The 14948-nt window shown below is 56.1% G+C and overlaps 1 protein-coding gene across 4 annotated transcripts in view; it reads right to left on the reverse strand.

The window, feature by feature from the left end:
• The window catches only part of RAB40C (RAB40C, member RAS oncogene family), a 35508-nt gene that overhangs the window by 6220 nt on the left and 14340 nt on the right, over nucleotides 1-14948 (reverse strand). For all 4 annotated transcript variants that reach the window (XM_025371099.1, XM_025371100.1, XM_025371098.1 and 1 more), the window contains exons 3-4: nucleotides 4640-4700; nucleotides 2911-2971 (exon numbers count right to left, since the gene is read on the reverse strand). In XM_025371099.1, the coding sequence (XP_025226884.1) occupies nucleotides 2911-2971; nucleotides 4640-4700 (122 nt within the window). The remainder of the gene's footprint in view (nucleotides 1-2910; nucleotides 2972-4639; nucleotides 4701-14948) is intronic.

The following is a 14948-nucleotide window of genomic DNA, read 5'->3' on the forward strand; positions in this document are numbered from 1 at the left end:
GCCCTGGCCACACCTCCCGGCCGCTGCCCTGAGCAGGCCCCCACTTCCTGGGATGGCCACGTCTGAGGAGCAGGGGTTACGGGCAGCGGTGATGACACAGGAGGACCCCGAGGCATGCTCCAGCGCGGGTCACGGTGAGGCCACAGGGACCCAAATGACCACGCAGTGAGAAAGGAAAAGGAGACTCTTGGTGACCAGAAGCCACCTAACAAACGGCACCCTTAGCACCCTCAGCCGCGTGTCTCAAAGGGGCAGAGCATGGGGCAAACAGACTCTTCCACCACCGTCTATTTTCTTTTTTTTTTTTTTTTTGAGACTGAGTCTGGCTCTGTCGCCCAGGCTGGAGTGCGGTGGCCGGATCTCAGCTCACTGCAAGCTCCGCCTCCCGGGTTCACGCCATTCTCCTGCCTCAGCCTCCCGAGTAGCTGGGACCACAGGCNCTTTTATTTTTTTTTTTGTATTTCTTTTAGTAGAGACGGGGTTTCGCCGTGTTAGCCAGGATGGTCTCGATCTTCTGACCTCGTGATCTGCCCATCTCAGCCTCCCAAAGTACTGGGATTACAGGCTTGAGCCACTGCGCCCGGCCAGGCCTCTCCACTCTTAACAGAGGGCAGCAGAGTGACAAATCCCAGCTGGGACAGACAGTCCTTGCTAGTCTGTGTCTCATCGGGGCGGCGGGAGAAACCCTGCTGCAAACGCAGGCTCTGCACCTCAGCTGGATGCACCTCACCTCACCGCTGCTCACCAGGCAGGAGAGACACAGGACAGGGCTGGGCTCCCGGGGTGGCCCAAATGCTCAGTCATGGCAACCAGAGGCCCGCCTTGAGGCTCAGGTGCTTCTCCTAGGGCAAGGAAGCGCCTGGCACCCTCAACCCAGGACCAACATGTGCACCTGCGTCTGTAACCTGCTCCTCTCATGAGGAAAATGACAGCTAAGAACTTCCAGAATTAACAAGGCAAAACAAACACATAACCGGTTGTGCCAGATGCTTTGGAAAGAACACAGAGATGATAACAGAGCTTGCTTTCCAGAACCTCAGCCTGGCAAATGCAGAGCTTGTGAACTGCTTTTTTTTTTTAAGTTCTCATGCAGTTGAACAGAAATCATGACTCTGCTGGCCCCCATGTCCCACGGACCTCCCAGTGTGGGAGCTGGAACGCCTGCAGTGGAGCCCCATCAGGGGGAGCTGGGATGCCCGCGGTGGAGCCTGTTGGGGGGGGGGGGGGGTGCCCGGGGGGGGGGCGGGGGGGGGGGGGGCTGGGATGCCCACGGTGGAGCCTGTCAGGGGGAGGTGGGATGCCCGTCAGGTTCAGCCTCCCTGCTGCCTTTTCCAGCATCTCCCCAACAACCCTTTATTGTCATCCAAGATAACCGCGCTCCATATTTTTTAATACCAAAATAGTATCTGTTTATTGTAGAAAAATCACGAAATACTTAAAAGTAGAAGGAAAACAAGAAGGCGTTTTTGTAGATGTAAATCACCCACACACCTCCTCCTTTTTTTTTTTGAGATGGAGTCTCACTCTTATCGCCCAGGCTGGAGTGCAGTGGCACAGTCTCAGCTCACTGCAACCTCCGCCTCCTGGGTTCAAGCAATTCTCCTGCCTCAGCCTCCTGAGTAGCTGGGATTATAGGCGCGCGCCACCACGCCTGGCTAATTTTTGTATTTTTGGTAGAGACGGGGTTTCACCATGTTGGTCAGGCTGGTCTCGAACTCCTGACCTTGTGATCCGCCTGATCCGCCTGCATTGGCCTCCTAAAGTGCTGGGATTACAGGCGTGAGGCGCTGCGCCCGGCCCCAGCTCCTCTTTTAATAGCAAGCAGGAAAAAAAAAAAAAAAAAAAAAAAATAAATAGCAAGCAGGGCCCGTCCATGGAGCACACCCTTGAGCCTGCCTGTCTTCCACCTGCCAGCTCCGTGCCTCACGGCCATGTCACTCACTTCTCACAGGGATGGCACAGAGCCTGCTGGCCCTTCTGCTCCCACGAGGGAGTCGCCAACATCTCTGAGGGAACTCCCGGGACAGGGTGCTACCCATCCCACCCCGGGGTCCTTCCCACCCACCATCAGCAGGTAGAAGACAGCAGAGCTGACATGGACTACACTTCAGTGTAGAAACGGAAGGAAATGACTTTGCCGGGGAATGAAACTCCAGTGTCCGTCCCCGTCTCACCTGGGGCAGCTTCCTGCCCAGACGGGACCCACCTGAGCCAGAAGCTGCCTGGCGCAGACCTGAACCTTCGCCCCCAAAGGATCCAGACCTCAGACCCAGGCAGCCTCCCTGGGCCCACATGGGGGGCTCCAGGCTAAGGACGTGGCCCCGGAGGGTCTCCCCTGGCTCTTCCAGAAATCTTAGGGGCATCACAGATGGGACCTGCTCGAGTCCCTCTCACTGAAGCAGCAACAACAGTGGCCACGACAGGTCTGTTCACATCCTTCGCTTTACGTCCTTCGCCTCCTTCCGGCCTCATATTCACCCGCAGATCCAGTCAGCACAAAAGCGTGCTGGGGGCCCAGAGACAGAAACGAGGCTGGCCGAGCCGGTGCCCCCACCACACCCGTGCACATGCCTGCACACACATGGCCCTGAGTGCATCCACTGCACCTGTGCACACACACATGGCCCCAAGTACACCCACCACGCCTGTAATCCCAGCTACTGGGGAGGCTGAGGCAGGAGAATCGCTTGAACCCGGGACGGGGAGGCTGCAGTGAGCCGAGATTGTGCCATTGCACTCCAGCCTGGGTGACAGAGTGAGGCTGCGTCTCAAAACAAACAAACAAACAAACGTGAAAATATCCTTACAAAGAGAGAAAGTGCTTGGGGGTTTGACAGGAGAACTCACATTCAGAAACAATCAGGAGAAACATCTTTTGGAAAGCAGCAAGAAGAGTGGTGCTGGCCTTACCTGGGCGCCTCTGGAGTAGGACCTGAAGATGGTGCAGAACCGGCCCTGGCCCGACGTGTCCCTGAAACACACAGGGAGGAGAGGGGCTGGGACGGGGGCCACGCAGCCTCAGCGCCTGCACTGTGGTCCCCGGGAGAGGCTCGCCTCCTGCCCTCCTCTGCGGACCCACCTGGATGTCCTGAGGGCAGCGGGGTGGCCAGGACAGGTGCCAATGGGGCTGTGCTAAGAGACTTTGTCTGCACAGGTCACAGCAGCCTGGCGCCGTGCTGCTGAGTCAAGCAGGCATCAGAAGGGCCTCCGCCCACCTGGTGAGTGAGCAGGCCTCCACAGGAGCCTGGGAGCTCCAGGAGACTGTCCTGCCAGGCTGGGGAACCCCAACCCTGTGGACACTGACGTCTCATCAACGCTGACGTTCTGGGAAATACTTTTGTTTTGAGACGGAGTCTCGTTCTGTTACCCAGGCTGGAGTGCAGTGGTGTGATCTCAGCTCACTGCAAGCTCTGCCTCCCGGGTTCAAGTGATTCTCCTACCTCGGCCTCCTGAGTGGCTGGGACTACAGGTGCCTGCCACCACACCTGGCTAATTTTTGTATTTTTGGTGGCCAGGCTGGTCTCCAACTCCTGACCTCAGGTGATCCACCCGCCTCAGCCTCCCAAAGTGCTAGGATTATAGGCATAAGCCAGTACGCCCGGCCAATTTTTATTTTTTAGTTTTTTTGAGACAGAGTCTTGTTTTGTCACCCAGGCTGGAGTGCAATAGTGTGATCTCGGCTCACTGCAAGCTCCGCCTTCTGGGTTCATGCCATTCTCCTGCCTTAGCCTCCCAAGTAGCTGGGACTACAGGTGCCCGTCACCACGTCCGACTAATTTTTTGTATTTTTAGTGGAGATGGGGTTTCACGGTGTTAGCCAGGATGGTCTCGATCTGACCTTGTGATCCGCCCGCCTCGGCCTCCCAAAGTGCTGGGATTACAGGCATGAGCCTCCGCGCCCAGCCCAATTTTTGTATTTTTGGTAGAGATGGGGTTTCACCATGTTGGCCAGGCTGATCCCGGACTCCTGACCTCAGGTGATCCACCCTCCTCGGCCCCCACAGTGCTGGGATGACAGGCTGGGCCACCGCCCGGCTGGGAAATGCTCTTTTTTTTTTTTTTTTTTTTTTTTGAGATGGAGTCTTGCTGTGTCGCCTGGGCTAGAGTGCGGTGGCCGGATCTCAGCTCACTGCAAGCTCCGCCTCCTGGGTTTACGCCATTCTCCTGCCTCAGCCTCCCGAGTAGCTGGGACTACAGGCGCCCGCCACCTCGCCCAGCTAGTTTTTTGTATTTTTAGTAGAGACGGGGTTTCACCGTGTTAGCCAGGATGGTCTCGATCTCCTGACCTCGTGATCCGCCCATCTCGGCCTCCCAAAGTGCTGGGATTACAGGCTTGAGCCACCGCGCCCGGCCGGGAAATGCTCTTTAAGGTGAAGCCGGCAGAAGCGGGAGGGAAGGGCCACAGCCACCATGGAATCAGGTCTTCCAGGGCAGAAGGGAAGCTGGGATCTCTCGGGACACAGTGCCCCAAACTGTTTGCCTCTCGGAGCAAAACCCATTCTGTGTTCACACAGGGGCTGTGAGGGGCTCCCCCATGTGAAATGTGCACAGGACGTTTTCCTGCTCCTCTGAAGGTTCTGTTCTCCCAGCGGCATTCGTGTCCCCAGCCAGGAACTGAAGTGCCGCAGCCCCGACTCACCAGAGCTCCAGCTTCACGCGCCGGCCGTCCAGCAGGATGGTGGTGGTCTTGTAGTCGATCCCTGCGAGGAAGCACAGGGCGCTGAGGGGATGCACCACTTGGAGCGAGCGCCCGCCACACTAGCCTCGGCCACCAGCCACCCAAGGCCGAGCCCTATGTGGAGGAAGTGGAGAAGCAGGTCCCCCACACTCAGTCAGTGGGGCAGGGGGCAATCTCGGGGCTCCGGCCCAGCAAACCAGGCCTGCCCACTTCTGCACACGGGCCACGGGCAGGGCAGGGCAGGAGCGTGGTCAGAACAGGGTCAGGCCACCGGGCCCCACAGCCCAGCGGGCCAGCCTCTTCGTGGGCACGGCTTGCCCGGAACGGGGCTTCCCTCTGTGGGCTGCGCTGGGTGCAAGGCACAGGGCCTCTCCCTCAGAGGACACTGGGCAAAGGCAGGGTGTGGACTCCAGCATGCCTGGAGAAAGGGCAGTGCCTTATTTCCACCCTGACCTACTTTGTATGCATTTTGAGGTTGAATTCTCGAAGGTGAATTTATTTCCCAGTCTTGGCTTGCTGCAGCCCAGGAACCGCCAAGTTTGGTGTTAGGGAGGGCCAAGCAAGTTTAAAAATGCTGCTTCTGGCCGGGTGTGGTGGCTCACGCCTGTAATCCCAGCACTTTGGGAGGCCGAAGCGGGCAGATCATGCGATCAGGAGTTTGAGAGCAGCCTGGCCAACATAGTGAAACTCTGTCTCTACTAAAAATACAAAAAATTAGCTGGGCGCGGTGGTGGGCGCCTTTAATCCCAGCTACTTGGGAGGCTGAAGCAGGAGAATCACTTGAAGCTGGGAGGCAGAGCTTGCAGTGAGCCAAGATCACGCCATTGCACTCTCGCCCGGGCAACAGAGCTCAATAAATAAATAAATAAATAAATAAATAAATAAAATGCTGCTTCTCTGGACTGACCTCAGCCAGCCACCAGCCTGCGTGCCACATTTGTTTTGTTTTTGGAGACGGAGTCTCGCTCGGTCACCCAGGCTGGAGTGCAGTGGCATGACCTCAGCTCACTGCAAGCTCCGCCTCCCGGGTTCACACCATTCTCCTGCCTCAGCCTCTCGAGTAGCTGGGACTCCAGGCGCCGCCACCATGCCCAGCTAGTTTTTTTATATTTTTAGTAGGGACACGGTTTCACCATGTTCCAGGAGGGTCTTGATCTCCTGACCTCGTGATCTGCCTGCCTCGGCTTCCCAAAGTGCTGGGATACAGGCATGAGCCACCGCGCCCGGCCCTGTGCTCCTGATTCTAAAGGCGAGGGCAGCGGCATGTGCTCCTGATTCTAAAGGCGAGGGCAGCCGTCCTGTGCTCCTGATTCTAAAGGCGAGGACAGCCGTCCTGTGCTCCTGATTCTAAAGGCGAGGGCAGCCGTCCTGTGCTCCTGATTCTAAAGGCGAGGGCAGCCGTCCTGTGCGCACTCACAAATGAAACAACAGTCTTCAGGGAGGAACCGCACTCAGGCCGCCCACACCCTTCCCACACCTCCCTCCTCCCACAGTTCTGTCAAGCAGGACACATGGACGGACGGGCCTGGGTCCTTTCGGTCCTGGCTGCTGCAGCCCCCACAAGGCTGACCTGAGAGGCCAAGGTTGTACACCACGATTGCCACAAAGGCCATGGCTGCTACTCCTTGACAGTCATCTCCATGTGTCAATTTGGCCACGCAGGCGGGCGCCAGCAACACCCGCAGGACGGGTGCTGATGGCCCGGGGACTCCCCTAGGCCACCCCTAGATGGCGCCATGGCCCAGGGCTGCCAGGAGCCGTAGCTGCCACAGAAGGGGCAGGGGTGCCGGGCAAAGCCTGGGGACCATGTCAGCCACCCACAGAGCAGGGGCCTCTAGAGCGCTGTGCTCTTGGATCAAAGGTGGCTCCGGGATGCTCCTCCCACTGGGTGTCTGCTGTGGGCACCCGTGGGACCTCCTGACCTGCTGACCTCCCACCCACCCCGCAGGCTCCACACCTGGCCGCCCACACTGTGCGTCAGAACAGGATTCTCAGCAACACTGGGGAGAAAAAGTTCAAGAAGACTATGAAACAATGTCCCCATGGATACCATTTAGACACAAACAGCGGCCTGTTCTCTAGCACAGTCAACTGAGTGTCTTGTTCCCGGCAAGCCACAGCCACTGACCACACAGAGCCCTCCTGGCTCCAGGATGTGGCTCTGGAAAAGGTCTGGACTCTCAGAGGAGGGACAGACAGGTGTCAGGATCCTGGGGAGGGGGTCCTTGGCCTGGAAGGTCTCAATTATCCAGGCAGGGTCAGGGCAGGTGGGTGACGGAGTAGGGCAGGGCGGGGAAAGAGGAGGAGCGCCTGGAGGCACAGAGCAGTGGCCTGGGAGAGGCCTGGAGCCCGTGCTGGGGGACAGCACAGGGGCAGGGGCAGTGGGCTTCCGCTGCAGAGCTCAACACCAACCCATAAGGGGTCCCCCAGTATTAGCTGTGACATGTTCTTTTGGTGTGCTGCTCACTTTTACCTCTTGGTGAAATGTCTTTTCAAAAATAAGCTAAGCAAACACCCGGTTCAGTGAAAAGGCAAGAGTGCCAATGAGGGTCAGCTGCTCCCTGCAGGTCCACTGAGGCCTCCTGCGGCACCAGCAACTCCTGCCACCCTCCCTCCTGCTCTCCTCCTCATCCACTGGGCGCTGCAGGCCTTGCTCACCACCTCAGGTTTACTGTTCCCAACAAACCTCTCGCTCGTCTAGCCCCAGCCAGGCGCTGCCTCTTGGCCGACTGAACACAACCCCATGAGACACACAGCACCATCCTGGTCAGCCACCTGGGAGAGCCGGCTCCCCCAGGACAGGTGCTCTGACCTCAGGGGACACTGAGGGAGGAACACCTGTCCTGCCACCAGAGCAAAGCCACCGGCGCCTGGGCTGCTGGTTCTGTCTACTGCACGGGGTGCCACGTCCCCACCAGTTACAGGAGTCCAAGTCCCAGCAAGCGGACTCCCAGCCAGGCTGGTGTGAAGCGACATCTGGCCCCGGCCTGGCGCCCAAGCCACCAGGCCGGTGCTGTTCACGTCCCCACCCTCCTGTGGGACCCATTCTGTTTTCTAAAAGCTTTTAAGGCATTGTCTTTGCCCACATTGTTCTGGGTGGTCTTTTTCGTACTCTGTGGCCCTTGCAGTCTGGAGACACATCCTGACGTGCCTCAGTTCCCCCACGGAGGCTCCTGCCCTCCATCCTGAGCCGCGCCAGCCAAGGTAACCACTGCAGGGACCGCCCGGTTGTTTTTTAATCTCTTTTGGTTCTGTTTTCTGGGAGATGTCCTCAACTTTCATTTCTGCCCTTGTATGGCTTTTTAAAAATGTGCTGCTTATTTATAATTTCTAAAAGCTCCTTCGGTGCTCTGAGCAGTTCCCCGCTGGCAGCGTCCGGCCCTTCATTCCCGGATGCGGCATCTCTGACGACGCCATTGGTACGATGTTCTTCCCTGAGCTCTTTTCCTGCCTGTCTGGGTCTTTCCTCACATTCTGGGGACCCTCAAGGACAGACCCTAAGTAGCCACCAGGAAGCTGGTGACTCTGGCTTCTAAGTTGGGGCTCCAGGCAACGTCTGGAGGCTGCTTCTTTTGGGCTGACAGTTATGCTGCCATTATCCTGCCACGGGCTCCCATCTGCACACCAGTGGGACTGGGTTCCCAGGTAAGGAGGCTTGCTCAGGCCACCAGCTCCCCGCCACCCTGTCCCCCGCCACCCCATCCCCCACCATGCCCACTGGCATCTGGTGTCCACGACTCAATTTTCCCAGAGAATAAACCTATGCTTCCTGCTGGGAATCACACCAGGCACCGCCTGACCTCCCCATCCCCTCACGTGGCATTGAGAGGGGCTCCCATGGCCCCTCAGTCAGCCATGGCAGCACCCCTGTTCCCAAACAGTCAAACCTATCTGACCTCATTAGTCCACGCTTTTATTTTTTGAGAAGGGATCTCGTTCTGTCACCCAGGCTGGAGTGCAGTGGTGTGATCAAGGCTCACTGCAGCCTCCAACTCCTGGGCTCACGTGTTCCCCACACCTCAGCCTCCTGAGTAGCTGGGACTACAGGCGTCCACCACCACACCTGGCTAATTTTGTATCTTCTGTAGAGTCAGGGGTTTCACTATGTTGCCCAGGCTGGTCTTGAGCTCCTGGGTTCAAGCAATCTGCCTACCTTGACCTCCCAAAGGGCTGGGATGACAGGTATGACCTGCCACACAATTGTGGTGCAATCTCGGCTCATGGCAACCTCCACCGCCTGGGTTCAAGTGATTCTTATGCCTCTGCCTCCCAAGTAGTGGGGACTACAGGTGCCCGCCACCGCACCCAGCTAATTTTTTTTGTATTTTTAGTAGAGATGGGGTTTCACCATGTTGGCTAGGCTGGTCTCGAACCCCTGACCTCAAGTGATCCACCTGCCTCAGCCTCCCAAAGTGCCGGGATTACAGGCGTGAGCCACCATGGCCAGCCGAGTTTCATTCTTTTCAGGACGGTAAAGGGAATGCCACAACCATTTGTCTAGAAGGGGCCTGATGGGACTGAGGGCCACGGATTGGCAGCCTGAAGCCAGCATCCTGGGCCTCCCAGGCTTGGCCTCTGTATTGCCGGTCCGGGCGCCCAGCTCTTTGGGATCAGGCAAGGACAGAGGACCAGGTGGGAGCTGAGCAGGCTCAGGGGACAGAGGACCAGATGGGAGCTGAGCAGGCCCAGGGGACAGAGGGCCAGGTGGGAGCTGAGCTCAGGGGACAGAGGGCCAGGTGGGAGCTGAGCTCAGGGGACAGAGGGCCAGGTGGGAGCTGAGCAGGCCCAGGGGACAGAGGGCCAGGTGGGAGCTGAGCTCAGGGGACAGAGGGCCAGGTGGGAGCTGAGCTCAGGGGACAGAGGGCCAGGTGGGAGCTGAGCAGGAGCAGTAAGGTTTGGCTGTGTCCCCACCCAAATCTCACCTTGACTAATCCCCACGGGTTGAGGGCGGGGCCAGGTAGAGAGAATTAAATCATGGGAGCGGTTCCCCCCTGCTGTTCTCGTGAGGGTGAGTGAGTTCTCCCCACACCTGATGGTGTTTTAGAAGGGGCTTCCCGCTTCACTCTGCACTCATTCTCTCTCGTGCTGCCCTGTGAAGAGGTACCTTCCGCCATGACTCTGTTTCCTGAGGCCTCTGCAGCCATGCGGAACTGTGAGTCAATGACATCTCTTTTCTTTACAAATGACCCAGTCTCGGGTATTCCTTCGTAGCAGCGTGAGAACCAGCGAATACATGGGCGTGGAGGCCTCCCAGGAAAGTGTGGAGGGAGGTGGGGATGGGCACAGCACATTGCCTGGTGCAGACTCGGGCACCCTTTGGAGGGATCTCACAGCATCCATCTGAAAACTGGCAGTGGAGGGGGAGGAAGGGGACTGAAAACGTCACTGAGGCGTCTGCTTTACCAGGTGCAACTTCGTTTTTTTTCTTTTTCTTTTTTGTCTGCTTTACTAGATGCAACTTTGTTTTCGTTTTTTTGAGATGGAGTTTCACTCGTGTTGCCCAGGCTGGAGTGCGGTGGCGCAATCTCAGCTCACTGCAACCTTCACCTCCCATGTTCAAGCGATTCTCCTGCCTCAGCCTCCCAAGTAGCTGAGATTACAGGTGCCCACCACCAAGCCCAGCTAATTTTTTTGTATTTTTAGTAGAGACGGGGTTTCACCATGTTGGCCAGGCTGGTCTCAAACTCCTGACCTCAGGTAATCTGCCTGCCTCAGCCTCCCAAAGTGCTGGGATGACGGGCGTGAGCCACTGTGCCCAAGCGACTTTGTTTTCAACAGTCACCAACATCTTGGTGGTCTGGGGAGTGGACATGGGACCTGTGTCCCTGCCCATGGAGGCCGATCTGCCCAGGGGCTGTCAGCAGAGTTGCTGTAAGGCAGCCAAGGAAGGCTGGCTGCTGAGCCTGTGCACCACCCTCGGCTCTGGAGTGGAGGTTCCTTGGCTCACGTGGCAGTGGCTCACGTGGCAGTCTGTCTGTCAGGGCCAGCCTGCCACCAGCAGCCACGTTCCTGCAGGGCACAGTGCAGGGGCTGTTTGCTGCTGAGTTGCCAGCATGAGGCTCTGCAGACAGGACTAAGGTGTGCAATCTCGAGGTGGGAGATCATCCGGGATTATCTGGGTGGGGTCAATTAACTACACAAGTCCTTAACCGCCTTTCCCGGCTGAGCTACAGATGAGATAGAAGGAGAGTCAAAGCATGAGAGGGACTTCACCCGCCAGTGCTGGCTCTGCAAATGGGCAAGGGCCCTCTGTGAAGAATGCAGGCAGCCTGGAGAAGCCGGGAAAGGGTCGGCTTGCACCCAGCAAGGTGCTGCTGCCAGTCCTACCACCAGCAAGAACAGAATTCTGCCAACCTCCCAATGAGCAAGGGAACATCTTCCTCTAGGGCCTGCAGAAGGTAAAGCCCCAGCCAGGGAAACCCGCACTGGACTGAGGACTGGGAGGACTAGTGACAGCAGTCACAGAAAAGGAGTGGAAAGGTGGAAACCACCGAAGGCCATCTATTGCGGCCCTGTATTGATTAGAAGTAAACTGGATCCAAACTAAAAATCCATCCACTGGGGGAATAGTTACTGAGAGAATAGAAACATTCTACAGTTGTTACAAAGAAACAAGCTTGCAGCAGTCAGCATGGCTAAAAGGAAGGCAGGACTTAGAACAAACAGGACTCTCCCTCCCTCCTCTGGGACAGAAACTGGGTGACTGCTTTGGAAAGTGGCTTGGCAGCATCTACAGAGGTCCTACAGCCCAGCTTCCACTCCTCAGTACATCCCAACAGAAACGGGCACCTGTGTTCACCACACGCGTCTGAGACGTCTCACAGGAGCACTGCGAGAATCACCCAACACGGAAACCATCCCAAAGCCCATCTAGAGTGCAGCAAACGCACTGCAGCCTCGTGCACACGGGAGGCCACTCAGCACAGGGAAGGAGGGGAGCAACCGCATTCAACCACGTGGCTGAAGCTCACCAGAAGACGTGGAAAGAAGGCAGCCAGACACGGGGAGTTCGCCCTGCGTGGCTCCATTGACGTGAAAACTAGACAAGGCAGATGAATCTACAGTGACATAGACCAGCAGCTGCCAGGCCGGGGGCAGGATGTGAGAGGCCTGCAGAGGGCAAGGCTGCGAGGGCTGGTGCTTTCTCAGGCTGGCATGCCTGTCCGCACTCACTGAATTGCAGACTTGAAAGGTAAAGGGGATTTTTGTACACAAATTACACCTCAATAAAGTCGATTAATTAAAAGATGGAAAGCTGACATCAAAAGTTGGCAAAGATGTGGAGCACCCGGAATTCTCATGCATTGCTGATGGGACTATGTGAGACCATGGGGCTCCTTTAGAAAACGGTTTTCGGCCGGGCATGGTGGCTCAAGCCTGTAATCCCAGCACTTTGGGAGGCCGAGACAGGCGGATCATGACGTCAGGGGATCGAGACCATCCTGGCTAACACGGTGAAACCCCGTCTCTACTAAAAAAAATACAAAAAACCAGCTGGGCGAGGTGGCGGGCGCCTGTAGTCCCAGCTACTCGGGAGGCTGAGGCAGGAGAATGGCATAAACCCGGGAGGCGGAGCTTGCAGTGAGCTGAGATCCGGCCACTGCACTCCAGCCTGGGTGACAGAGCGAGACTCCGTCTCAATAAAAAAAAAAACAAGAAAACGGTTTTCTTTTTTGAGATTGAGTCTCACTGTGTCGCTCAGGCTGGAGTGTAGTGGGACAATCATGGCTCACTGCAGCCTCCACCTTGGGCTCCTGCGATCCTCCTGCCTCAGCCTCCTGAGGAGCTAAGACTATTACAAGTGTGCGCCACCACGCCAGGCTAATTTATTTTTTTGAGACAGAGTCTCGCTCTGTTGCCCAGGCTGGAGTGCAGCAGCACAGTCTCAGCTCACTCCAACCTCCGCCTCCCGGCTTCAAGTGATTCTCCTGCCTCAGCCTCTCAAGTAACTGGGACCACAAGCACTGCCACCACACCAGGCTAACTTTGTATTTTTAGTAGAAACGGGGTTTCACCACGTTGGCCAGGTTGGTCTTGAACTCCTGACCTCAAGTGATCCGCCTGCCTCGGCCTCCCAAAGTGCTGAGATTACAGTCGAGTCACCACACCCAGCCCCAGGCTAATTTTTTTAATATGTTTATAGCAACGGGTTCTCACTATGTTGCCCAGGCTGGGCAATCTAATAAATTAAAAAGTACACTCATCATATACGACAGCAATTCCACTCTTAGATATCTACCTAAGAGAAACGCCTTCAAAAGGACTCATGCGTATTCTAGTTATAGTTTAGTGCTAGTGCCACTGAACTGTATCCCCGCAAATGGCTAAAATGACGTGTTTTCTGTATTTTACAGAAAAAAAAATTAAAAAAAAAAGTTTTAGGCTGGGAACGGTGGCTCACGCCTGTATTCCCAGCACTCTGGGAGGCCGACGTGGGCAGATCACGAGGTCAGGAAATGGAGACCATCCTGGCTAACATGGTGAAACCCCGTCTCTACTAAACAACAACAACAACAACAAAAAATTAGCTGGGTGCGGTGGCGGGTGCCTGTAGTCCCAGCTACTTGGGAGGCTGAGGCGGGAAAATGGTGTGAACCCAGGAGGCCGAGCTTGCAGTGAGTGGAGATTGCGCCACTGTGCTCCAGCCTGGGCGACAGAGTGAGAGTCTCAAAAAAAAAAAAAAAAAAGAAAGAAAGAAAAAAGAAAAAACAAGAACTCGTTCACAACAGCATTATTCATAATACCCCAAACCACGAAATAACCCAAATGTGTATCAACAAGGTAAATGCATAAACAAACTGGGGTATATTCGTGCAAAGGAATATGACTTGGGAACAAAAAAGAAGAATCTACCTCGTACATCATGAACAAGTTTCAAAACTGCGGAGCAAAAGAAAGCAGGGTCTGCTTCGTGTCCACGATGGCCGGAACAGGAAGAAGCAGCCCATGGTGATGGAAGCCGAGCGCGGGGGACTGGGGGGCTTTCTGGGAGGAGGGTGCAAGTGCTCCTGATTTTGGTGAGGGTACTGGCTGCATAGGTACCCACATGTGCCAAAACTCATAGAACCGTACATGCAAAGAAGGTACATTTATTACACAGACATCATCTCCCAATAAAATTATTTTAAAACAAACCCACAGGGTATTGATCTGCCTTGAATTCGGATTAGTAGGTCTCTCTAGGATGAGGGGACTGGATTACCCTACAAGACAGCCTGAACACACATCAGAGCCGGACGTGAAGACGCTGCCTGTCCCGGAAGACCTGGGGCTGGACCCGCGGGCCGGCACTCTGCATTCAAGCTCCCAGCATGCCACACTCTCGGATGTCTTCTGAAACAAGGATGACCCACGTCCACCAACCCCACTGCTGGCAAACCGGCGCCTGCCTGCCGGAGGACAGTAAAGGAAGGAAAAGTTATCTTAACAAATTTCTTTTTTTTTTTTTTTTTTTTGAGACGGAGTGTCACTCTGTTGCCCAGGCTGGAGTGCAGTGGCCGGATCTCAGCTCACTGCAAGCTCTGCCTCCCGGGTTCACGCCATTCTCCTGCCTCAGCCTCCCAAGTAGCTGGGACTACAGGCGCCCGCGACCTTGCCCGGCTAGTTTTTTGTATTTTTTAATAGAGACGGGGTTTCACCGTGTTAGCCAGGATGGTCTCGTTCTCCTGACCTCGTGATCCACCTGCCTCGGCCTCCCAAAGTGCTGGGATTACAGGCAGGAGCCACCGCGCCCAGCCTCCTCGCCCATCTTTTAAGGAGCAGATCCCGTAGCTCTCAGATTATTTTCAATGATTACAAATCCAGCTTAGTGTGGCTTAAACCCCAATTGCATGTCCACTTTAAGACTCATTTCTGGGCCGGGCGCGGTGGCTCAAGCCTGTAATCCCAGCACTTTGGGAGGCCGAGCTGGGCGGATCACGAGGTCAGAAGATCGAGACCATCCTGGCTAACACGGTGAAACCCCGTCTCCACTAAAAAATACAAAAAACTAGCCGGGCGCGTTGGCAGCGCCTGTAGTCCCAGCTACTCGGGAGGCTGAGGCAGGAGAATGGCGTGAACCCGGGAGGCGGAGCTTGCAGTGAGCTGAGATCCGGCCACTGCACTCCAGCCTGGGCGGCAGAGCAAGACTCCGTCTCAAAAAAAAAAAAAAAAAAAAAAAGACTCATTTCTGGCTGTGCACCGTGGCTCACACCTGGAATCTCGACACTTGGGGAGGCCAAGGTGGGAGAATCACTTGAGCCCGGGAGTTCAAGACCAGCCTGGCCAACAC

The sequence above is a fragment of the Theropithecus gelada genome, chromosome 20 (genome assembly GCF_003255815.1).
Source record: "Theropithecus gelada isolate Dixy chromosome 20, Tgel_1.0, whole genome shotgun sequence".
NCBI lineage: Eukaryota > Metazoa > Chordata > Mammalia > Primates > Cercopithecidae > Theropithecus > Theropithecus gelada.